The sequence below is a fragment of the Solanum verrucosum genome, unplaced genomic scaffold, assembly GCF_900185275.1.
Source record: "Solanum verrucosum unplaced genomic scaffold, falcon-dt-bn FXZP01000183.1, whole genome shotgun sequence".
NCBI classification, from domain to species: domain Eukaryota; kingdom Viridiplantae; phylum Streptophyta; class Magnoliopsida; order Solanales; family Solanaceae; genus Solanum; species Solanum verrucosum.
Window position 1 is genome coordinate 4,182,709 of NW_026020430.1, and position 26,026 is coordinate 4,208,734.

Sequence of the window (26,026 nt, forward strand, 5' to 3'; positions counted from 1 at the left end):
ATTGATATTTTAAGGAACCCTACGAAGGATTTTGGGTTTTTAGGGTTCCATTTCATGCTTTTACGAATGGATATCGACACTGATATTTCTCATTGGATTCTCGAATTCATCCTCCGGCAACCGCTCGACGACGGCATTCTTAACGGCCTCATTCACGTTCTTCCACTCTCAAACGACAAGCCGAATTTAAAAAAGGCGCTGCTTATTCGAAAAATCGAATCTGAGATTTCTAACGGTTCAGTTAATGAAAAAATCCTTGAATTTCTCGAACTGATTGAGGAACTAAATCATCAAGACGGGATTGAAGCTTCAGAGGTTATGAAAGCCGCGTATTGTGCGGTGGCAGTGGAGTGTACGGTGAAGTTTTTGAATAGTGAAGGGACAGGAGGTGATAAAGGTAAGTATTTTGACGCAGTAAGGAGGATATGGAAACGGAGAATCAATTTAATGGAGAAAATGGAGAATGTAGGGTTTGTATCGGAAGAGTTATGGAATTGGAGGGATGAAATAGAGGCGGCTCTATGGGATGATAAGTGTTCTTACAATGTGATAAGGAAGAGTAAAGGCATAGTTGCTGTTGAGTCGGTTAAGTTTTTTGTTAGAGAAGCTAAAGAGAGAATGGGGTCTCCTTTTCTTGATGTTGTGGCGGAAACTTACCAGTCTGATGAGACAATGAAGGCACTTTTTGGAGAGGTGAACAAAGAAGGAGCTTGCTGGGAAAATTACAGAGGTAATGTGTTATTAAACTCTATGATATGATCAAATTTGGATGATAATTTTGTACCTATTATCTGCTTATTGCTCCAGTTCAATGAATGATGATCAAATTCTGTATGTTGCTGTTAAATGTTGAATTATGTGCTTTTTTCTGTAGTTTATATGGTCACCCTTGATTAGATATAAAGGGAGTACTTTTGACATTTCCTAGTAATACCAATATCAGTTTATCCTTGTTAAGGGGTAAAAGATTACTTTTTGACATTTTGCTTGCTGAACTCATATAAATTTCATAAGTTTATGTCTAGATGATTGTTTTTCTGCTTGCAGAAGTGTCCAAAGGAAGTGCATTGCGCAGGAAGAAGCATGTTGCTTTCAAACGCACCAGAGGAGGTGTCAGGATCAGTGATTCTATTGAGTCAGAACTTGAGGCGTCTGGTGGAGGTGGTCAGGATGGTTTACCGCCTTCAGCTGAAATACAGAAAGCAGAGAAAGCACTTAAATTGAGTTCATTGGAGCTGCGTGCTATGGTAAAGGATCCTCTACCTGATGCACTACGTTTTGCTGAGACTCTTTCTTTGGCAAGGGATAATATGGGTCATCAGCCTGCTGAGAATAGCAGTGACAGAGCCCCTCCTCCAATGGCCTCCAGTAGCAGAATGGTTCAAGCTAGTGGGGAGAAATGTGAGGCGCAGCATAATTGTCATGATAATGCTGCATCCAAGCCAGACCGAGTGAACCAAAACAGTGCTGCCAATCCACTTGAGGTATATGCATCAAAAAAGATTTTTTTCTCCACCTGCTTAAAAAATACACGGCCAAATGCTGCTTCTTGGCATGTATTGATGCACAATGCTCTTTAGTATGCTCTTGAATGTGTAGTAACTTGAAGTCTTCAATGCAAGATAGTATTTGTTTATCCTCAAAGCTTTACTAGCCTAGTGACTAAAGGATTTTTTGTGACTAAATGTGCAAAACTTTTTCCCATGCCAAGTAACGAAATGATTCTTTGTATAGTAGAGATTAGAGAGGTTAGATCAGATATTAGCTCTAGATTTGGTTTTGCAAGACGAATATTATAGCACAAACATTAAAGCATATTCTTGTTTGAAAAAAATTGTCCTAGGCACCCAAACTGTATTTGAGAAAAATATCCAAATAGAGGGAAACAAATTTGTAATTTATGCGTGCTAATGGAAACAAACGCTGAATTTTATATACAGTTGGATGATTTCTTAGACGAGGTAACTGAAGAATCACCAAGTAAAGCGAATAGGGTTACATTACCTACACCAAAGACGACGAAAGTTTCTCCCCTGAAGAAGTATGAATTTAAAAAGATCACCACGAGGAGAAAGCCCATGAAATGGAGTTCGTTGGAAGAAGACACTTTGAGAACTGGTGTACAGAAGTATGGAGCATCTCTTACTTCCTCTGACTTCAAAGAAATAACGACACAAGGTTTAGTGCTCTAATTGTTTTCCTTTTTTTCGTAGGTATGGTACTGGAAACTGGAAGGTCATCTTAGACACTTATCATGACATATTTTTAGTGAGGACAGCAGTAAGTGTTTCTGATACTACTACTATTTATAGACTGGTCGTATATTACTCCTACTTATGAAGTCTAAACAATTTTGTTCAGTGCGACTTGAAGGACAAGTGGAGAAACATGATATCGTAGGTATTTATTTTGAAGAAATTTCACTCTTGTATGAGAGCCTTTTGTTTTCTTAAGCAGAGGTATGGCCTTGCATATTTTTTTTGTATCATGTAAATGTCAAACTTCCTCCCTGTGTATTTTGTTAGATACATAATACTTCAGATGAATGTTATTGTATATCATGTTTCTCTGGAGAAAGCTGTGAGCATGTTCATATACACTCTAGAAATAGTTGCCTTTTTAGGTCCTTGTGACTAATTTAAATCAGTGGACACAAATTTCAAGCTAAAGGACAGTGAAACAAGTGAATTACTAAATTTCAAGCTCAACTGATAATATGAATCCAGATGCCTTTTAGATTTCAAATTGAGTTAGTTAATAGTTAAAAAACACAACAAAAGTATCACCTTTTTTGGCGAGTTTCATACCTCAACTCTCTATTGTTCTATTTACCTATCTATAACTCTCTTCGTATTAATACACATATTAATGCGTAGTTGGCCTACACGCATTTGTACTTACCATCACTGTGTGTTGTAAAAGTGAGAATTTAGGTAGGTAAAGAGAACAATTGATAGTTGAGGTATGAAATCCGCGAAAAAGTAATAGTTCTTGTGTGTTTTTTTTACCATTAGCTCTTTCAAATATTTGTACATGTATTGTGACTATCATCTATCACAAGCTTTGTTGTTGATTGAGAACAAATATTTGGTCAATTCAACATTGAGGTGCTTTTTAATACAAAAGGAGTGATGGTTTAGGCTGATAAAGAGAATAATGGATAGTTGAGATATAAAACTTGCCAAAAAGTTAAAGTTTAGATGCATTTTTTAGTCATTAAATCTTTCAAATATTAGTAATTGATATTAACTTACTCAATAATGTTGACGGGTTTCAATTATTGTCTGAAGTTGATTTTGAAGCCGCCAAACTTTAATGACCTTGTAAATTTCAGCTAGTATTTTTCAAATAGGGTTCCTAAAATGGTTATTATTGCAATTCGTTCATAATAATGTAGTGAGTTGATCACTCAATTTATCTGTTGTGATTTTTAAAAGTAATTGTCTCAAATTGTCATTTTAGAAGTTTAAGACAACTAAATATTTTTTTCTCATTTCTATGATAGTAAATTAGTAATTGCTCTAGAATATTACAAACACCTCACCCTAAAATAAATAAAGAATTTTGTGCTAATAATATAAACGCCTTTAAATTGTATTTAACGGTAATAGTAAATATAAGTATTTATAATCAATACTTAATACAAATATCGTTAAACGCTTTAGCGATGGTATTAACTCAATTATTATTAAATGTTTTTGCGGTTGCTAATAGCAAGACCTATTACAACTAAATGTCTCTTTTATTGTAGTAGATCAAGTGAGTAAATATTTAATGAAGAGAGCTTATAGCTTAAGAAATAAACAATAATCAGAAAAGACCTTCCAAATTAATGTTTTCTAAAGGAACGTGTAAAAGAGAAACATGACAAATTATTTAAGACAAAAGAAGTATCAATCACTTCTTTACTTTAGACTGCTGAATTTGGTATAGAGAGGTTTTCTCTCCGCTTTAAACGTCTTTTCCCCGCCTGTTCAAGCCACTAATAAGCAAATCGAGTAGAAGAGAAGGCTCGGAACTAGGTTGACTGAGATTGCCAACTACAAGAAAAGAGAGAAAGTAAGTCGGAAACTTAACGAGCAAATGCCATGTGCTCTATCAATCTAGTCTCAGACATTCCAGCAAGCGAGCGAGTGAGACTAATGAAACCAAGGTACACTGAAGACAAAGCAATTCATTGCATTAATCTTCCTCCGTCTCAATTTGTGTAACACCATTTGACTTGACATAAAGTCTAAGGAAGACTTCTAAAATTTGTGGTCTATAAATCCTTGATCATTTGTGTGAGAGTGAATGTGACTATAAATCGTTTTATCAGGATAAATGAGAAATTTAAAAGTTAAATATGATTATAAAAAGGTAACATTTTTGCACGGACTTAAAAAAGAAAAATGTGTCACATAAATTGAAACATAAGAAATACTATTTAGAGCAAGAGGTGTGTATCAACGGATTTGGTCCAATTTTATATACGATTTGTCAATTTTTTATTTGTGAACACGTTAACCTGATTATCAAACCACTAAGATATTTATTATTGATTTTCAATTAAGTGATTTTTTATCCTTAATGGTTTGATCGATAATCAATAATACAATGCTCATATAATCATGTATACAATATATTCATAAAATAGAAATAGTAGCAGGATTTTGTATACAAGATATTCACAAAATAGAAATAGTAGCAAGAATACAAGTGTAAGACATATTGTTCGAATTTGTTCTCAAAGACACGCACAATAAATTGCGATAATAACACTAACTTGTATGTCTGTCACAATCAAATCTAAAATTGGAAAGAGAAAAGGTAATACTAATTAGTGTCGTGAAGAGAGAAGATAACGGAATAGAAAGACCAGTTTGAGTTGCCATGGTCAAAAGTAATACTGAAATTTAGGAAATAAAGTTGGTACAATGTAAAAATCATTGTTATATAATTAGGAATAAAATAGTAATTTTAATATAATCTTATCGAATGATCAACCAAAATCATAAAATCGAAAATCGAACCAATAGCCCAATAAAAAAATTACAAAAACATTAAACCAATGGTGTTTTTCTCTGTTCAATTTATCGGTTAAACCAAATTTTGCACACCCCTATAATTAGAGGCCATAAACTTCAAATTTTGGATCCGCCAAATCAAAAGATAAAATAATGGTGCAACCTAAAAAGAATCAAATGATGTCACAAACTTCCCTGAACTTTGGTAGTTTTTCCTTGATAGAGTACAGTAGTACACATTAGGTAAAAGAACAAAGTACATTTTCCAGCAGAAGGTATGTATGAGAACCCACAAAAAGTGAAGGAATTTAAGACACAACAGACTCCTTCAACTGTGAGTATGTATAACACCTCAACAATGAGGTTGTGAACAACACTATATATCTTAACAAAAGGCTCATATAACTGGAAAAAACACAAAAGAAATTACCAAACCAAAGGTAGGGACTTAATTTACGCTTCGGCACCTTTACCCCCTGGTTCAACATCTGCAGTTTTCACGAATCCGTTATCAGGATGGTGCCCTTCACTCTCACTGGCAGCTTGTGACAGTAAAGAGTTGCCCAAGCTCTCGAGCCTGTTCTGCGTTAGATACTCCAGGGGAAGGTTGGTAGCATTAACAAGGGAGGTCATGCTCATTCCAGCAGTGGCCTCAGCTAGCATGTCATCATCACGGTTCGGATGGCAGTTCAGGTCCAACTGTCCCTTCCCAGGTCCGAACTCCTCCACTTGATCCCCGTTTGAATTCCTCTCATTGTCAGAGTGATTCATGTGTTCGTTCTCGGAATGATTCATTTGAAGCAACTCTATTCCACTCGTCATCCCATCTGTTTCTGGTTCATCTTTAGGAGGGACCTGATCTTTTGCCTGTGCAAGTTCTGCTTCTCTTTCTGATTGCTTTTTCTTCTTACGCAACATGAGTGTTTTAAAACGACGTTTCACAGTCAAACAGACATTGCACTTACACGTGGGATGGTGCTTGCCCTTCCCACTTGGAGGCTGAATGCACACAATGCAACTGCAACCAGGGCGATGCCGAGGATGTTTTGTTGTGGCTCCAACTGAAGGCTCTCCCATGTCGCCAATGCTATCTCCCATGTCGCTAGCAGCAACTGTTGCCAAGGCATCTAGGCCAGAAGACTCTAAATCTTCATTGTTTTCTACAAGTTTTCGCCTCTTAGGGTCTGGAATGAGGAGACACTCATAGTGAGTTGACTTAGATTATCTAAACAAAGGTAAGCATAATTCATATGTTTCAATTTATAAAGTGTTTCATACAAGAATTATAATGCATCTACTATTTTTTTAAACTAATTTGACACATTCATCATAAAGCCCTTCATAAACTGGGTGGCAACAAAGAAGCTCTCGAACTTGCTGGAATCCCGAAGGAACATCAATGTAACACATTTTATTTGGCAGCTCTTTAGGATGTTAGGGGGCGTGAGATATGGATTGCGCAATTAAAATATCACAGATAAAAAAAAAAAGAAAACCAAAAAGAAAGCTTCCCCACCAACCATAGTGAAACAGATTTCCTAAAGTGTAGTGCTTTGAGCAGATGAACATCAAGATATAAATGAAAAGTCGATTTCCTAGAATCAGGAGAAAAGTCTGTTTAGCAGAAATTCCTTAGTCTCACTTTTTTGAAATGTTTTTTAAAAATAAACCTTAAACCTTCAAGATGAACCATCAATTCCTAACAGAAAGGTGTATTTTGTAAATGCAAGTAAACGGAAAAGTGAGTCCTTAAACTTGCATTACTTGCATTTACAAAATGCACAGAATTTGATGGTTCAACTTGAAGCTTGTACATAGAACTATTTATTCCTTGTGAAAAGTGACCTTTTAGCGACGAAACCTTTTAAAAGCTGTTACTCAAAAGCACATTCAAATCTTCTACCAGCAATAAACCCATTTAAATCACACGTTGTCATTCTTGCCCATATATATTTATATATATATATTTCCTTACTACTTCTTGATCATATCCTTGTGAAGATTGTGTGTCATTAACAAAGAATCAGCAGGTAAAAAAAATAGGAGGGAAGATTTCTGTTAAATAATGAGAAAAGATATCCAATACCCTTGCCAACTCTAAGGAGAGCTTCCAGTTCCCTCGGACTAATATCATCAGGAATAGCACAAGAGCATCTGTAATAAAGTTTGCAGAAAAAGGGTAAGAAACGGTCATTCTTCAGAGAGTATCTATTTAATATATGAAATAGCACACAATTTGTATAGGCCAATTCCCATAAAACACAGAGACACCACATGAAACAAAGCAAATGCATCTGAAAAACACGATTCATTCATCTAACACAAACATATCTTCAGTTTGTACAGACTACCAATATCATAGTAAGAAGCAACTAAATTTGGTAGAGCGGAATTACACCCATGTTTATGGTTTACCTATCAAGAGAGAGACCACTACATGGGTAAAAAGCAAATTTTCTTTTTCTTTTAGCTATGTGATATCTTAAAAAATGAAAATGATATAACTAGTCTAGTCTCAAAAGTGAATCCGAAGTGGGAGATCAATGGAACCAGATATAGACCTTCTTGAGTCCCAAATATTGTCAGAACAAGTCCACTTTGCAGGAAGGAGAACGTGAAAAGGCAATCTACGCCATTTAGCACAGCTGTCACATTGAGCCCATTGCTCCTGATCCCTGTGCAACGGTACAACAGAAATCAGCATTGAAATCCAACAAAAACAAAATATCAGACAGATAGCAACCAAACATTTCTCGTAAGTGTAGTTTTGATATGACCAGCAAAGGCAAAGGTGAACATTATTAACAAAGCACCAACAGATCTTAGAGCTTTTTTGCTCTTTTTGCTTTTGATAACATTGGTCTGCACAAGTTGATCCATTGACATAATAGATAACTACAAATAAGTTTCACTCGGTACATTTAGTTTTTCCCTTACCCAGAAGATCGGGCAGTAAATATTGTCCTCTTTCCAAAGACTGGTGCTTCCTATTGAGGAAGAAAAAAAGAGAATTAAACTTGATTGACTATATGAAAAACGAACAATATAGCATTAGAAGTAAAGAGACAATTTTTGTGGTTTCCGTATTTTGGTTGCACTTACTTCATATTCCTCAAATTCACAGTCCTCAACCACAACAATGTTAGGCTTGGCAGTTGGAGATGGCCGTAGCAATTCTTGTATTTCTTCCCAAGTGATTCTAAGTTCCATAGCATCATCAGCATGCATAAGAAGCCTCTTATTTTTGGACCCAATGTTTCTTGCCTTTTTCTTCTCTGACATCGGCACTTGCCGGTTAACAGTATCATCACTTGTCCTGCCTCCATTCTTTTCATGTTTTGGATGGTAAAAAGAATTCGCATTACGGGAAAGAGCAAATTCAAATTGCTGCAAGCATGTGACAATACCTGCTTTGCAAAAACACCTAGAAGGCTAGAGTAAACACTCACCGGAAGGTTATCAGCCATGCCAGAAAATGAAGTTTCTCCAGAGCCATTGCCACTGGGAAGGTTAGGCGTTTGAGGATCCTGTTTTGCATACAAAAAGAGGGAAATAAACTCACTTCACTAATCAGGAAAAGAGCGCTAACTATAGCGAACAATGTTTCTGTAGATAACCTGCATGTCAACATTGTTTGTTGCCTTCCGAAATCCCATAACAAGCTTTCCTCCAGGATCTATTCGACTGAAGATCACTACAACAATAGACCATAATTAGTATTTCTATCTGAAAATCATAATCGCTATCAAATGCAGAATCAATTGATGACCAAACTGAAGGAAAGACAGTATCTACAGTCTGATAACTAGCCACTCTGCCAGAGATGGAAAAATATTTCTTTTATTAGATGAAAGCATGAACATTTACCAGTATCACCAGCTTGCAATTGCATATTCTGTATACAAGGGGTAACACCCTCCAAAACATACATCCGGCTGTTGTTATTGGGCCAAAATCGGAATTGAAATGTCCACTCTTTACCCTTAATATCCTGAATCCTTATAGGTAGACCCTCTGATTGGTTAATTGGAGGGAAGTATGCCTGCAAAGGAATTGGCATTGATTAAGCAGAAAAGGTGCATCACAAGCTAACCATTCGAGGCCATAAAGATAACAGGCAAGATATCATATTGTCTAAACTTCACAAAGTAGATAAAAATCTGAAGAAGTAACTATTACTTCAGCACATGCTTTGGGAAGAACCAGACGGCCTATTCGTCCAGCATCACTGGCACTTAGGACCTTCTCAAACAGTGGTACAATAGTAGACTTTAAGCTGAAATTCCAGTTAAAGTAAACAAAATAAGAGTGATACACAACTCAAAGACAACTAACAGCAACCAAAAATAATACGTTGTCAAGGATACTCTCCAGCTAATTTCTCCAACTCCTGGTCTGTAATCCGAGGCCAGTATCGAGGCAGTAACTGACTGCGTCCACCACGCCCTTCAGCAGGTGGCCTTGCAATCCGTGCTTGTGAAGCCATTCCTTTGACTGATTCAGAACCTGAGGTGGGGCTAGGTTTGGGGGGCTTGGGCAATATATGGCGTGCCCTTTGGCCCTGTTGGAAGGGAGAAGTTTTGCTTTGTTCCCTTCCTTCAACATCTCCACCAAGAAAAGGCTGTCCTGAACTTGAAGTACCAATTGGAGTACTTAAACAGAAATTTAGAGACGGCTGATTGATCGATTCATACATATCTTTAACACCTTGACTTGGTCTCTCATTATCGGGTTTGCCAAAGAGAGAAGCTCCAATGTTCTGCTGATTCAAATTCGAAAAGCATGTGCCAACATTACCAATAGGAAGCATTGTATCTTGTTTCTTGTCATTCCTCTGCGTTTGAAAGAGTTGACCAGGCTCATTGGTCTGCATAAGCCTTCTTCGTTCAAAGTCATTCTCATCTATTTTATTCTCAACGCCCAGTGGCTGTGCACTCTTAGATCCCAAGGTGCCATTAGGAAAATCATCACCAGGTATCTGCAAAAGCATTTATAAGATGATTTAAGACTCAAATTACATCAACTGACCATCAGCTAAATTTGTCAAAGAGAATACTTTCAAGGAATGCAACAATTAGTAACAGACCACATGAAGTGGGCCTACACATTCAAAGCACACGTAAAACGAACTCCAATTAGATAAGTGAAATAAAAGAAAGAGACAAAATTCATTTGTCAATATCTTGAATTTGTTTGTTTCTTTCAAGGATTAGGTTTTGGCTTTCCGGTGGGATTGTCTTTCAATGTTGCATGGGAACAATATAGACGCCAGATATATAGTTATAATAACACCAGAAAACCAAAACACATAGAATGTTTGCTAACCCTGAGGGGTAGCTCAGCTGGTAAAGGCCTGGGACAAAGTCCTTCAAGTCGCCGGTTCGAGCCCCAGCAGGGCCACTGGAGGCATTACAAACCGGCCGCGTCTCCAGGGCCCCGTGGAACTAACCGTGGTGGACCCGCCTTGAAACAGCGGGACCCGGTGGGTACAGCTAGTCGGGTTCGCAAAGCGACGCCCGGAAACCACGGTAAAAAAAAAAAAAAAAAAAAAAAAAAAAAACATAGAATGTTTGCTCTAAGTGAAAAAGCTGCATCAATTTGCCGAATTAATATGTGAAGGGTAGAAAGTGATATACTAAGGTGGCAGTTACAATTTTCACTCTGGATGGTTACTTAGTACTCCAGCATGGAACCACACTGCGATTAACCTTACTCTTCTCCCCTAATGGAGACAAATTATTTTGACCCTGCATTTTTAGATACTTACCCATATCTTTAAAATATTATTTAGAAAGTTTTCTTAAAATATGACAAGTAAGATAAGACATTGTACTCAAATATACCAAGTAAGCTTGCCAGAAAGAGCATATATCAAGTACGACAAGTGAACGTCTGAATATCAAATAATCAAATATTAAAGCACAGACAAAAAAGAAAAAAAGAAAAAAAGAAAAAAAGAAAAAAGAGAGCAGCCTGTTGTGTCTGTGTTGCAAGGAAATGACACTTGCATTGACACAATACAGACACAAGATACATAGGACGATTTATCTTAAGTGCAAAAGCTGTCTCAATTTGCAGAATTACTATGTGAAGTTTTGAAAGTAATATTATGCAGTGGCCGTCTGAATTTTCACCATTGATGGTTATCAGCATGAAAGTAAACTGCCTTTGGCTTCACTCTTCTCCCATTAATGGAGAGCTAATTTTGACCCTGTTGTTTTAACTATATCCGCACATCTTTAAATTAAACAACTACTAATACTACTAACGCTTCATTTCCAACTACAAACCTCTCTATAATGGTGTTGTTTGCCTCGATATCTCTTTGTTTCTATAGTGAAGTGTTGTTATAGAAAATACATAATGTAACATGAAAAATCGATTCCAAAACAATCTTGGCCATTATAGTGAAATGTTGGTATAGAGGTCAAAGGATGGTTGCTATAGAGAAGTTTGACGGTAGTTGGATCGCTCTATAGTGGAATATATAATCGCACTATCTGCTTTGCTCTATTTGCAAGTATTATTCCAATAATTCAATAACTTGAGATTCTCTACCTCTTACTACATACACATCTCTACACAGACTGAACCTAATTATTATAACTAGAAGTGAACGATCATGAGTAAAATAATTTTTTTTAGTACATGACAACTAAAAATAGAGAATTTATGTCAATTACAAAGTAAGCTTGCCAAGAGAGCAAAAAATAAATTTGACAAGTTAATATGTGCATATGATACTAAACGTCAATAAAACACAACGAAGTTTATATAAAAAGAGGTTGATTTATTGATTGATTAGAGAAACAGAAATAAATAAAGGAGAGTATGTACATATGTTTTATAACTATACAAATATCTTGACCCATGTACCTTTTTCTATTTACAATTTTCTTGACCATTTCCTTTAACAAAATCTTTTTTCATCCAAAATTTTAATGTGTAAATGAACAATTCTAGATTTTCAATACCATTTCTTTAATGCGATGAACCTTAAAACCAAGTAACCAACAACAATCACCAATTTAATTTTTTATCCATTCCAATAAGTTTGACGTCTTTCCATGGATGAAAAGTATTCTTCCTTTAATAATTTAAATTAGTAATCCTATCCCAATTTTTATTACATCCCTTCCATTTTGGTGCATTCGAAAATATTTCATACCATTCCACTAATAAATATTATTTTATACAATTTTCACAAGTTCTTAAAATTCAAATCTATTCACCTATCAAATTTATGAGACGTGAATTTTTCTCTCTTAATCTATTTCTTTCAACTATTAGGTTAAGTTGTTCTTACATTACTAATTTGTAAAATATACAAGTCAAATGATATCTTAAACTGCTTATCCAACCAAATGGTGTCACCTAAATTAAAAGGAGTAAAAAACTACCACTATAATTTATTATTTCACATCTTTGTAACCACTATTCAATTTTTACATTCCAAATTATTATTATAAACGCTTCTTTATTAATCATGGTATAATAATCTTAAACATTTTATCTTATTATCTATACAAGTCAAAGTATGTATTCGTATTGGGATGGAGTATTTTTGACAAACTACTTCATTTTACTCATTTGAGTTATTGTCTTTACATGCTCTAAAGTTCTCATATAATTTTTCTTTTTTTATTCCCTAAACTAATCAAATGCAATAAAGTAAAATAAATAGAGCAAAACATGTGAATGAGGCATAACCATTTCACAAAGCTCAAGGACTTCAAGCTATTTTAGGTTCATCTCCCTAAAAGTGAGGTTATCAGCTTATTTCGTGTTCAAACATCCTCATATTGAGTTGTTGCAGTAAAAAGTATTGGAGAGAAATTCACTGTTCCTCCTTCTCCATAAGCGTATTTATTTTATTCATAAAATAAATTGCACTAAGATGCTTATAATACTAAAAATTTTAGAGAGCACAAAGAAGTTGTAAAATCTTCTAAGTCATTTACATTTTCTAATTTAAGCGAAAACTATGGTGTGGAAGCATTTGGCTTTCTAGAGAAGGCCCCTTCAAAACATCTCCAATTTCTTTGTTTCCATAAAGTCCATCCTATACATAATACTCCTTTAAGACAACAAGGATCTACTACTCTAAAGTTAAAATTATTTTTTTAAGGATGTTAACAGCATATTCATCAGCACAAAACGCTGGCTGGTAACCAAATTTACATAAAAAGATCCAACGGATTAATCTGCCCTTTTGTACTTACAAGGATTGTTTTGCTTTCATTTTGGAACAACAAGGCTTTTCTACATAATTCTAAAGCCATGTTGGACTTCATGAACTCATAATACAACCTGCGAATCTCTACAATTAGGTTTATACTTTTGGATGTGACTCCGGCACATCCTTGGTTCTACTTTAGTGTTCTCCCACACCGATGCAGCGACCTACAACCATCCTTTAGTTTACTATAGAAGCAGCAACATTATAGGGTTAAACAGAAGCAGCAAACCTTCCTACTTCACTAGCAGAGAATATGCAACTTAAAATTACTCATGAGATCTAATGAAGAACCAGATAACAATATAGAAGTTAACAGAGTTTATGAGACAACGTTAATATATGGTATACTTGACCAAGTTACTGTTAAGCATTAGCTATCCAAGTACAATGATGACAATGAATATGGTGCTAAGCATATAAATTAGTCTCATTAATCCAGAATAGGGGGAGAGAGGCAGAAGACACGATACTGAGGTTTTAGGTTCACTTCACAACTAACTGCATACACTCTATGCAAACCCTACCTCTACCTTGGGAGGTAGACTGGTAGAGAGGTTATTTCCGATAGACCCTCGGCTCAAGGGAAAACATATAAAAAAGAAATAACGGAAGTGAAGAAATCATGGCAATTACTACAAAAATGAATAAACAATTTTTTTTTTTAAAAATAAGGATACCTGTATTGGCCTGATGGAATGACCATCCAAATGACGTGCACATTTTATACATGTAACACCTCCGTAATCCAAGTACTCATACAAATATTTTGAGGCAATGCACCCACAGTGTATAGGCTGCCAGACCAAATGAAGATAGAATCAAAAACACTAGTTGACCATGCAAGTCTAGTACAGTTGACCATGCAAATATAGTACATGAGATTCAGTGACCTACCTTTCTACAAGTTCTGCATTCCCTCCAACCAGATTCATCCGGGTGGAATGTTTCACAGAAAACTAAATTCTCAAAAGCAGATCTACAGATAAAAAATGAGGAGAAATCATAACTTTCGTTTACTGATTGCATAATTAACTAATAAATAGCTAGGCAGAAATACCATATAAATTACGAGTCAACTATAAGTCAAGACTGATGAAAAGGCTCTTACTTTGTGACACTTATATAAAGAAGAGCAAAGAAAAAAAATTAACATTAGCAATATGAGTCCGGAACAACAACAGTGTCTTACAAGGGAGCTCTAAGAAAGAAGTTGAATTTCCAACTGTAAGAACTTATACTATGATTTTTTTTTCTATAACGTAAGGTAACAACTATAACAATTTATACTTCCGATTTCAAGAACCAAAAAGAACCACAGTAAGTCATCAACAACCAAACAGTTGACAAAGATGCTGACATACCATTTTACATGGGAAGACCAACAAAAAACAACAGAGCAAGAAAGTACTACTGCCTCAAACGATAAACTATTTTGCGCAAGTTATTATCTTGGAACTCGCTGCATCTAACTATAAATGCCTTAGTGTTTTAAGATATAACATGGAAACATATAAGCCCAAAACTAATGAAAGATCTCATCTTTACTCCCAATGACCAATAAATCATCAAGTTAAACTCATTTTTCTTCTAAAACTACTGAAAGATCTCATCTTTATTTCCAATGACCACTAATTCATCAAGTAATACTCATTTTTCTTTTGTTAAAAGCTTGAAAATAAGAAAATGAAAACATGAAGGTCCTTTGAATTCTGACCTTCCATCTCCTTCCTCCAAATTAACACTTCAATACTTTACGAAATACACATCGAAGACCAAACTATTACGCGTAATATGTAATCACAGTATGCACTAACAAAAGGTGGAGGGCACTCACTCTTGAAGGAGAAACCAATATGCCACAAATGTGATATTTGACTAAAAACCCAAAATTTAGGAACAATCCCATAATGCAACAAACAGAAATTTCTCTACAACAAGAAAAAATAAATTGCCCCCCTCTATTTCAGGGAGATCCACAAAAACCCCATATCCCCAGACTACCCTTTACATCAGAAAATCAACACAGATATATAGCAAAAAAAGCTACAATTAATTTAGTACAAGATAAATTAATTACCCGCAGTTGTAGCAAAGCTTAGCAAATCCACCGGATTTGAATCCCCATCCTTTCTTCCACTCAACCGACGTCGTTGCACGACATAACTCATTCATGCAAATCATTGACCCCATTTTTTCCCTAAAAATCAAACCTTTAACAACAAATCTTTTAAATCAACACAAACCCTAAAACACCCATCAAGAAAACAGTAAACCCAGATCAAATAATCAAAAAAAACTTTAAAAAATACCTTCAGTATCAAATGTAACGAATACCCAGATGAAAAATCAACCTTAGCATGAGCACATAACTTACAAAATCTTGAACTGAATCAAAATGGGTCAAACACACACACTGTAGAAAAAATAAATAAAAAATTAACGGTGGTGGTCGGTGATTTCCGATGAAGATAGAAAAACAGAGCAGATAAAGATTCAATTTTGCAAAGAATTTTAGAGAGAGAATACAAAAAAAAGAGATTTTTTTCAGATTTTTAGAGAGAGAAAGTTGAATGTGTGCATGGAGAGTCTACATAGCAAAGAAGATGAAGAAGAAAAATAAAATGGATACACAAAATGCATGCACGACACTTGAAGACAGACACCCACCGCAAGGTCTTCTTCTATACTTTACAGAAAAATTTCCTTTTTTTTTTCATACAAATTTAAAACAAATTAATTCTTGTTTTTATTTTTTAAAATTATTTTATTTACTTTTGGTCAATTTTTTCGGACAGTGATACGATTGACCCCTATAGTTTCGTGAATTCCCATGTCCCCTTTTGGTATTTATGACGTCAAATATATCTTTTTTAAAAGAAGTCAAGATTTACTGTTTTATACTTTGAATAAAAAGTTACCAGGTCAGGTAAATTTCAACATGAATGAATCTAGGAAAAAAAGTGTTATTTTTACTGATATAATATAATGTGGAAAAGATTTTTATATATAATTATGAAAAGTTTGGTTTTGTAATTCATTGTGAATGTTAGTATTATTTATAGTTTACTCTTGGAAAGTTACATTAAGAACTACTATGTTATTTTTCATATCGATTTTTTCTTTTTATTTTGCTTTTGATTACGTTTATTTTAAATTGAGGGTCTATAAAAAAATAGTTTTTTTATATCATAAAGATAATAAGATATGTGTATATGCTATACTTTTTTTCAAACTCTACTCATGAAAATATCAAGAGATTATAAATGAAAACATAAATTATTTTTGTAGGAGTTTTTGTTAGATTTAATTTGTAGGGATCATATATGAGATCATTTTGTGACTGTTTATAGATAATGATGATATAGTGTGTCGAATTTTTTCACTATTATGGTATTTATATTGCTAAAAGATCAAGCATGTTATTATAAAGATAAAATTGAAAAATTAAAAGTTAAAAAGAATTTTTAAATATCAAAATGTGTTTGTTTAACACATTGAAAAGGGACAAATATCATATAATGAATTTTATTTTATTTTTTAATTATTTTTTAAAAAAAATGTGTTAGTATTAAGCTAAATAAGTCAAGCTGCGTGCATGTCAGTTAAAACAAAAACTGATTATTAACAATTCTGATAATCATGATATCTTTTCAAAAATATTCATGACATGAAATAAAATTGACTAGTGTCATATTCGTTGACGTATAAGATAATTATAGATAAATTTAATTAATAAGTATTAATTAATATTACGATATTTAATATTTAATATATGATATAATAAATTAAAATTTATTCATAGTCTAAAAAGATTTGTATCTTAATTATTCTTGTATATAATTTCAATCCTTCTATTTATGTATGAATGTTGATTATAATGTGATAGTAAAATTGTAAGAATAGTTATATTAACTTTGACTGATTAATTAATTTAACACTAAAATTGGCATCAAGGAAAATATATTCATGAATTTTTCATGGTTTACTTCCCTACCAAACGCACCCTAAATGTCAACCCTTTGCAAGTTTTTTTTTTTTTTTTTTTTTTTTTTTTATACATTTAGATATCATGAGATTATTTATAGCATTTAAGGTTTACTAGTAAGTTTATATTCTAGGAGGAGTAATAATTTAGATATATTTGTATGAGTCAAACATAGAAAAAATTATTGAAATATTTTGAAGAATCTTTAACTAGTCAATTATTAGTTTGTTGTGTTATTGTTTTTGACTTGATCGTATTATGTATTATTTTAGTTTGTCATCATATAACTACAATTAGTAAAAATAATGGAAGTTCACAATGTTTATATTTTAAAACTATTTGTAAATAATCTCAAAAGTATATTTTGTATAGAAATTTTATTATTTCTCAGCCTATATGCACATAATCTCAATTATACTAAATGAGTGAGGTCTGCTTTAGGGATTAACATATATATTAAAAGCCTATATGAACATATTCTCAATTATACTAAAGAGTGAGGTATATATGCTTTGGGGATTTAACATATATAAATTAAAAGTTTATTTCATGTCATGGGAAAGCTTACAATAACAGTACTATTCATGTTTATTCGTCCCAAATTGATAAAAAGGTTATGCAAAATAAATATTAGCCCAACTCGATGGTTTGGTCGTTTGGCCCATCCAATAGATGATACAAGTTTAAATAATTGACCCATCTATTCAGAATAGTGAAGATTTCGATCAAATTTTTTTTACTCATTTGAACTTCGCTCGAATTAGAACTTTTATATTCATTCACTTTCGATTTCAATATAATAACTTACCTATTATTTTAAATATTTAAAAACATTTTAACATCAATGAAATTTTAACTTTTCAGTATTAAAATCAAAAGCCCAACGATCTTTTTCTCTAACTGGACTTGGTCCGGGTCGGACTAATTATATATAATAGAAACAAAGTTACAAAGATAACAAAACCGAGCCCAATATAAGTTTAGCTCCTAATAAATAAAAAACGTAAGAAAGGTGATTTTAGGAATAATCTTCCAAATATAATCGATCAGCTGACCTACTAGTTTTGATCGAGTTTTAGATAATTATCTCAATTATTTAGAATAATAATGAAGAATTTGATCAAGAATTTCGATTCAATTAATAACTTACCTAACAAGTGCCTATGAAAGAGCTAATTTTGAATTCATTAGGTTAGAATATATATTATAAATGTAGAAACGAGAATTGATAGCTGTCATAAAAATAAAATAATAATATATCTTTGTGAAAGGTGCATGGCTTACTAATTTGTAAAAATAATTAACAATAGTAGGTATGTATGCATGTTAATTTCTAGGTTTATATAGGAGTAACATTTATTTTATCTATATTTACTAGGGTTTGGTTTATCATGCATGGTACGCACGTTACGATTATTTAGGAGAATGACATATCACCCAATTGTTACATTATGTTGCAACATGTTCATTCACCAACATGTCTTCATGTCTACCTTCCATAGGTTCTCCTAAATTTGGTAAAACATAATTGACGCGATAAAATTAGTCTATAAAAAATATAATTCACTTAATTTATTTAAATTCAGATTGATTAATATATAGTAACTCGTATATAATATATCCTAAACTAATCTTTCTAGATTTGACTATTATTATTGAGTTTGCTGCTCTAATTACAATCAAACTAATACTTACTCCGTTTAGTACTTCAGATGCTTATGTTGTATCTAATGTTAAATTCCTTAATAGAGATCAATTCCAACGAGCCTTTCTAATTCTTTTGATTTGTTAAATTGAACGAGTAAAATTAAATATTTATTTTTACTGTAGGTAGCTGGCCACGTGTAATATGTCGGTATACCTTAAATGATGCTTATCCTCGTTTCAATTTTTTTCTTAAGAGCCTGGTAAATTAGGGAAAGAAAATAAATATTTGGTCCCATTATTTTCTGTTTTATTGCCAATAGGACAATAAGACTAGTAGTGCTCTCCATATTTACGAAATTGAATGTGTTTGTTTGTTTAGTAAAATCCAAGTATGAGGCTTGATGAATTTCCTATGCATGAAATATTATTATTCTTATTATTATTTTTGTTTTGCTTGCATGTGTATGGTGTATTGGTAATAGATTTGGCAAAATAATAAGTCTAGGGAAAAAGACAATTTAATAGCCTGCCAAAAGTCATTCATGTGCATGGCATGATAACTAATTCCTAATTCTACACCTACTTTATAATTTACTTATTCACTATCTATCAATTGCGTAAAAAAAATCTTTAACGGTAATTAATTAATGACAATAATCTAATTGTCATTAAATATATATTTTTAGCAATAATTAGCATTTTTTATATATGTCCATAAAGTCTTTAGCGACATTGGATCTAATAACAATTAACTAATGTCGATAAAGGCTTTAACACTCTTTGTTAATGTGGATATTTATTGTCGCTAAAAGATATTTTTGTTGCAATGATCTTATTTATCCCATTGTGAAATATTATCCAACAGGGCTAGGTTAGGGAAACTTGAACATGTTTGTTTTGTGCACACATAAAACAAGACTTTTTCGATGTGGATTATGATTAGATGATTGAGATTTCTCCATCTTATAACTAAAGGTATATTAACTAGAGATTTTAAGGTTAAACATTTGAAAATGAATTTTTTTTGTTCGAAGTGTCGCTTCTAGAAATAAGCCATGCAATGCGTAAATTCAAATTTAGTTGAACCTCAATAAATACTAGACACACGGTAAATAGTAATAACAAAAATAAAATTATAATCATCTGAAAGTTTCCAATACGTCTAGTATATGATAGTCGTCTTTGAGACTTTCGTTGCCATTTTTTTAAAAATGCATTATACAACAATTATATGATTAAAATTTCTAATAAAAGAAAAGAAAAAAATAGTTAATTTTCCCAATTAATTAATTAGGAAATTAGAGTGAACAGATTTTCCCAACAATAAAAAATTGTTTAATTATCCAAAACTTTTGTAAAGTATATTGGTCAGATAAGATATTTAATAGGTGTCAAATATCTTTTTCTGCCTGAGCTAGAATCCTTGTGTCAAATGTCAATAAGATGAAATAACAAATACTTCAGGAAAATTGCAAAACTAAAAGTTCACAATGAAAATGAAAATAAAAATGAAACAAAAGCTGCCGGACATTCTCATATATATTTTTAGGAAAATAAGTAAAATATATCTCGTTGATCGCAATGTGTTAACGACACCATGACATTTATTTAGGAAAAACAAAATATGAAATAATTTGTATTTTTTATTATTCTATATTGAACAATATTCAGAAATGACAAATAAATCAAACTTTGAAGAAACGTAATATAAGGTGAAAAAGGAAAAAGGGAAACTAAGCAAATATTCATAAAAACAAAATAATTACAAATATATACTCTTTATATTCATACCCCACTGAATAATTACATTATATATCCCAAAATTAATTTTGCGATGATAAATTAGTGTATATATATAGATTTAGTATCAAGTAAACGAAATTATCAGCCTTAATAATACCAATACAATATATGATACTCATTTAATAGCAGTTAAGCGAAAATTGTCAGCCTTAGTGAATAAGAGAGGGGGTATAGGATGTACTCCCTCCGTTTCAAAAAGAATGATCTAGTTTGACTTGGTACGAAGTTTAAGAAAATAAAGAAAACTTTTAAATTTTGTGATCCTAAATTAAAGTTATATCAAATGTATAAAATTGCCCTTTAATCTTGTGGCCCTAAACATGCCACGTGGAAAACTGAAATTAAAATGTTACCAAAAAAAGAAAAAGGTCATTCTTTTTGAAACTGACTAAAAAGGAAAGGAGATCATTCTTTTTTAAACGGAGGAAGTAATATTTTTTGTGAGAATGAGTATTTCTTGACTTATTTTGAATTGGGGTGTGAACATATAATTATTTTGAGTTTTATGGCTCATTTATGTTGTTTTTCCAAAAAGAAATAAAAAGGCACAAAAAGTAAGAGAAGATCTAATAACGGGCCCTGAATAGTGGGCTTCGGTTTGCTCATGGGCTGATAAAAGATGAGCCCATATCACTGAACAATTATTTCATCTTTTGTCATTTGCACTTTCTCCTCTAGTCTGTGTCGTCTTTAATATCTGTCCCTCAAGCTAAATAACTTTTTTTTTGCGGAACATAAGTTTATATTTTTGCATCGTATATCTCACAAGTTACGTCCCGCAGCCTTAAAGAAATTACACCCCACCACATAAAAGTTCGATTTCTAAGGACAAAAATAAAAGACTAGCCCATTTGAATAGCAAATCGTGCAATTAAATGTAACAACAAGCCAATTTGTGAATCACTTATTATTCAACAGTACATAGATCATGATAAGTATACCTTGTTTTCTTTTTGGTTTTTCCACTTGTGTTTTGGGGTCTCGATTAATCCGAATTCGAACCGTAGTAAAACCTAAGCAAAAACACTCCTTATCAAAAAAAAAATTACTAGGAATCGAACCTCATACCTTTGTTAGGTGTGGATGAATCCCACCACAATCCTTGGATTATCTTTCTTTAACTTTCTTTCATCATCATGCATATATTGCTACCTTTTTTGCTACTTACTTTCTTTATCTTAATGTTTTGTTAGAATTAAAGAGTAACTTGTACTGATTTATTTGGAGTTGGGATTGTTTTGAAGGTCTAAATGAAAGTCAACCAAGTCCATAAACAAATATACTTACAACTAATAAAATAATAAGACAGATTAACTGTTACCATATGTTAAATATGTATTTGTTAAAATTCGTTGTTTCTCTATTTGTGACACAATTGTTACGTGACTTACATGTTAGTATACTCTGCTACAGATCTGATGTTGGTCATATTGTTTATGTTTTAAAGTCAGTTTTTTCCTCTCTTTCTCCGCTGTTTGATCTGTTTTAATTTTAGAATATGGGGCAACTATGCTTATTTGTAATATATTTTACGTCGTACGAAGCTTATGTCAGAGTTTTAAGGCCATGTGGTCACAGTAAGTTAGCATTTCGTCAGTTTCAGTTTATGTTACACTATTGCTATTTGGAAAGTCAAAGAGGACGATATATTTGTTGAATTTCCATTGATTTATGTTGTTACAAGAAATGAATGCAAGATTTTATTTATGAATAGGCTCCCAAACTGAGAGTGCATACATGATTCTTCCTTTCCAGCCTTGCAACATCCAATTGCTATCTTCATCCACTAGAAAATCCGCGTGATAGAACATTTTCACCTTGGTTTTTACTTCCTTGACGATGTCTTGATCCAATGGAAGTTGTCTAAACCCCGCTATCTGATTCCTCATTGACCATTTCTTGTAACTTTCCGGCCTCTCAACTCTCTCCGCCCCTTCACTAGCAATAACGTTCATTATATCTCTTCCGAATACTTCCTGCTCAAACGTCATCCTTCCTTCATCTTCTCGTGGCATCGTGGCTTCAAACATGTCAAATTGGGACGAGAAATGGAATAAAGCCTCTCGGAATCTTGTAGTAAAGAAAGATGCATTGTACATAGCGTTAACGATCCCATGGACAAAATAATGAGGATTTATTTCCTTTATCAAGTTGAGAACAGCATCTCTTGGATTTTTGTTGTTGTGTGTTACTACTGTTTCATCAGGGACATTCTTTAGCCTGTACAAACAATTCACCACGAGGATTTCATCTCTGTCAATGTCCAAATCTTCCAGTGTAATCTCATCCCATTTCTTAGCTATTGCTTTATACTCAAATGGAACATCAAATCTCTTGCAATAGTCCTTCAAACGTCGTCCTGTCTCCTCAACTCTCTCAGCTGGTCGAAAACCTGGCTGAGGGAAATCGATTCCTGTGATCTTAAGCTTTGGAGGTCCCCCGGGCCTTAGGGAAATCCCGTGTATTATACAAGGCCATTGAAATCCATATAGAATACCAAAATCTATTATATGAATCCTCGATGATCCACTTGTTAGCTTCGCGATAGACTTGTTTGCGAATATGTTTGACATCCTCTTGAATGGACAAGCAGTGATGTAGACCTGATAAGCTTTTAAGAAATCTGCAGCTGATATTTTCTTACTTGTGATCAATGTTGCATCTCCGCCAGCAAAACGAGCTTCGAGGGCATTGGCAAAGCAATAGGCCAGCCTTGAAGTAGGGTCACCAAAGGGAGATGAATGCTCCCTAATTTTCTTGAGAACCTCTATGAATGTTTTGCTGTTGTAGCTTGCTGCAGCCTCCGCGCAACGCGTTAGGAGACTAGTAAGATCTACTACTTCATTCGGCTTAACACCTTTTTTGCTCCCACGAGGCCTTCCACGTTTAGACTGCTTTATATGAGAGCTCTTTTGTTTATCCCATGCTGCATTATCTGATGCTGTTGCTGATTTTGATCGATTTTCATAGAAGGAAGGATTCAAGCCTGGACAAAGAAGTGCCTTATCGTAGTGCTCCTCTGTTTTTCCATCCTCTGTTTCCTCTGTTCCATTACTAGCTAACTGCTTCGATTGTCGCCCTTTTGAACTGTCATTATTTTCATCTCGAGTATGCTTTTTGTTTCCATCTGAACTTGATATCCCACCTTGATTAACATCATTGACTTGATGATAATTGATTGTATTCGATGCACCACCATTGACAACACTAATACCATCACCAACACCATGACAGATATTAGTATTATAAAAAAGGGAACATTGGCCAGCATCTAAATCAGAATTGAAAGTTGTCTCAACAAATTGATTCACAGCATCGCAGTAATCGTCTTGAAATTGATTACCACTATCATCAATGAAATCGCGATGAACTGGAGGTGGATTCAACGCATCATAAAACGATTTTTCAGCTGCTTGGAGAGCTATGCAATCTTGAAACATACATGGCCTATTTTCCAAATCTTCTTGGTCTTCCATAAGCATCTGATGTATATACTTAAAAACTCCATCGAAGTAATCTCCTTGGACTACTGTACGATCACTACCACTTCCAATAACAACCTCCTCCTCCGATGATCGTCTGCTCGAAAAACAGAGAACATCGTTAACTCCTCCTCCTCCTCCTCCACCGCCACCGCCACCAAAGCGATGACAGAATTCAAATCCATCAGATGATCTATGATCACCTGGGAAATGGGAGCTAGTATTCATCATAGAAAAAATATTTTTTTGAGGGATTGTGAAGTGGATGTTGATTCTTGATGAAGACACAGATATATATATATATATATATATATTACTTTTAACTAAATCTACCTGTCATCTTATATGAGTTAGTTTTGATTTGATACAAATTTTAAAAAAGAAACTTTTTTTAAACTTATAATTTAAAATAACTAACAGATATTTATTTGATTGAACATTTTAAAATTAAATTGTTATTTAATATAAAAATATATCATTTTTTTAAAAAAAAATTAAAAAGAAAAATGAATCATATAAATCGAACAAAGGTAGTACTTATATATTTTTTATTACTGTATTATATAAGAGAGAATAATATATACTCCAGTTGTTCATCAAAGAGTTGTACGGGAATTTTATATATTTTGATTCTTTAAAGTGGGTCATAAAGTTAACTTTTTTCTCCTACAATTTTTTTTAATTTGGCACTTGGGACTTTACAATTGGTATATCATATGGATGATAAAATTGCTTTTTCCCTTTCTTTGCTACTTGGGTCTCTGCCCTTGGTCGATTATATGCTTTCTTTGTTCGGTTCGATTCAATTTATATGATATGATGTAATTTAATGAATTTAGAGTTTAAAAATATGGTAACACTTTTGCTATCTTTTTATATGATTGTTAAGATAAATCAATTTTTTTAAACAAAAGAGTACACATTTACAGTGTGATTAAATATTTATTGAATAAAAAAATGTGTTTTTTTTTGTGATCGGTGAAAAATAAAAAATGTGTCATATAAATTGAGACAAAGGAAATAACTTTTATCTTGGTAAGAATATACTTTACTTTATTTGTCTTTGTGCATCTTGGTTTATTTAGGCAACTTTGTAGCTAAAAAAATTTTGTTTCCAAAAGGGTGCACTTATGAGGTCTTTCTTACCTTCTAAACATGATGAAACTTACCCGCACCTGATGTGAGCATCGTATTTTTTTTTGCGTATTCTTTTTATTTATTTTATTTAAACGTTTAAAAATTTGCTTCTTTCATGAGCTCATATTATCTATCCTAGCTAGAATCATTTCCAAGTATAACTTTTGCTAATTTTTAGTCAAACTTTGTTTCTCATAAATATTTTTTTCTTTAAATAATAAATTGTAAACACTTATCAAGAAAATATAATTAAGATGTCATTATAATTTATAGTGTAGACAAGCTAGCTGATACATGCTTATAAATAGACTTGAAACGGACGAAAGCTTACAAAGTTATGAGCTATACATGGGAAATAGTACATGATTTTTTTATCTTTTATTTTTTTGTCGATCTTCATAAAAGTTGATGATATATTTTGTAAACAAGCTAGCTGGGGCTCACCTTGGGAAAAAGAGAAATTCCAAAATATAAAAGAACAATAGTCTAAATGAGAGGAAACCGACTGTAATTCAAATACTATTAATTTATAGAACGATGCGAATTTGAATTTTAAAGTTTATGTTTTGTATAATAATTTCAAGTTATAATAATATATTTTGTATAGCTTCATAAGTTAATTTTGTAGAAGATAAAATATATGTATATATTATTTTTATTCTATGAAAAAAAAATTATTTTTAAATAACCCTCGATCGATTCAAATACAACATATCAAATAGATGTA

General features: G+C 33.0%; 4 protein-coding genes across 6 annotated transcripts in view; 1 reads left to right on the forward strand and 3 right to left on the reverse strand.

The window, feature by feature from the left end:
- LOC125807970 (uncharacterized) lies at window positions 1-2,526 on the forward strand. The gene is made up of 5 exons (XM_049487731.1): window positions 1-730; window positions 1,048-1,484; window positions 1,941-2,128; window positions 2,214-2,280; window positions 2,362-2,526. The coding sequence occupies exons 1-5, from the start codon at window positions 55-57 to the stop codon at window positions 2,398-2,400; spliced, it is 1,407 nt and encodes a 468-aa protein (XP_049343688.1). The 5' UTR covers window positions 1-54; the 3' UTR covers window positions 2,401-2,526.
- Window positions 2,527-4,658: 2,132 nt separating this feature from the next.
- LOC125808008 (eukaryotic translation initiation factor 2 subunit beta) overlaps window positions 4,659-26,026 on the reverse strand; it is an 83,638-nt gene continuing 62,270 nt past the window's right edge. For all 3 annotated transcript variants that reach the window (XM_049487771.1, XM_049487773.1, XM_049487772.1), the window contains exon 12: window positions 4,659-4,668. The gene's annotated coding sequence lies outside the window, so the exon portion shown is untranslated. The remainder of the gene's footprint in view (window positions 4,669-26,026) is intronic.
- LOC125808005 (B3 domain-containing transcription repressor VAL1-like) lies at window positions 5,203-15,697 on the reverse strand. Its single transcript, XM_049487767.1, has 14 exons — window positions 15,555-15,697; window positions 15,323-15,455; window positions 14,140-14,221; window positions 13,923-14,039; window positions 9,374-9,984; window positions 9,186-9,282; window positions 8,874-9,048; window positions 8,624-8,700; window positions 8,456-8,533; window positions 8,109-8,333; window positions 7,944-7,993; window positions 7,568-7,681; window positions 7,093-7,160; window positions 5,203-6,190 (listed from the first exon to the last, which is right to left on the reverse strand). The coding sequence occupies exons 2-14, from the start codon at window positions 15,433-15,435 to the stop codon at window positions 5,460-5,462; spliced, it is 2,538 nt and encodes an 845-aa protein (XP_049343724.1). The 5' UTR covers window positions 15,436-15,455; window positions 15,555-15,697; the 3' UTR covers window positions 5,203-5,459.
- Window positions 22,336-24,393, reverse strand: LOC125808006 (scarecrow-like protein 14). The gene has a single exon (XM_049487768.1). The coding sequence runs from the start codon at window positions 24,391-24,393 to the stop codon at window positions 22,381-22,383; it is 2,013 nt and encodes a 670-aa protein (XP_049343725.1). The 3' UTR covers window positions 22,336-22,380.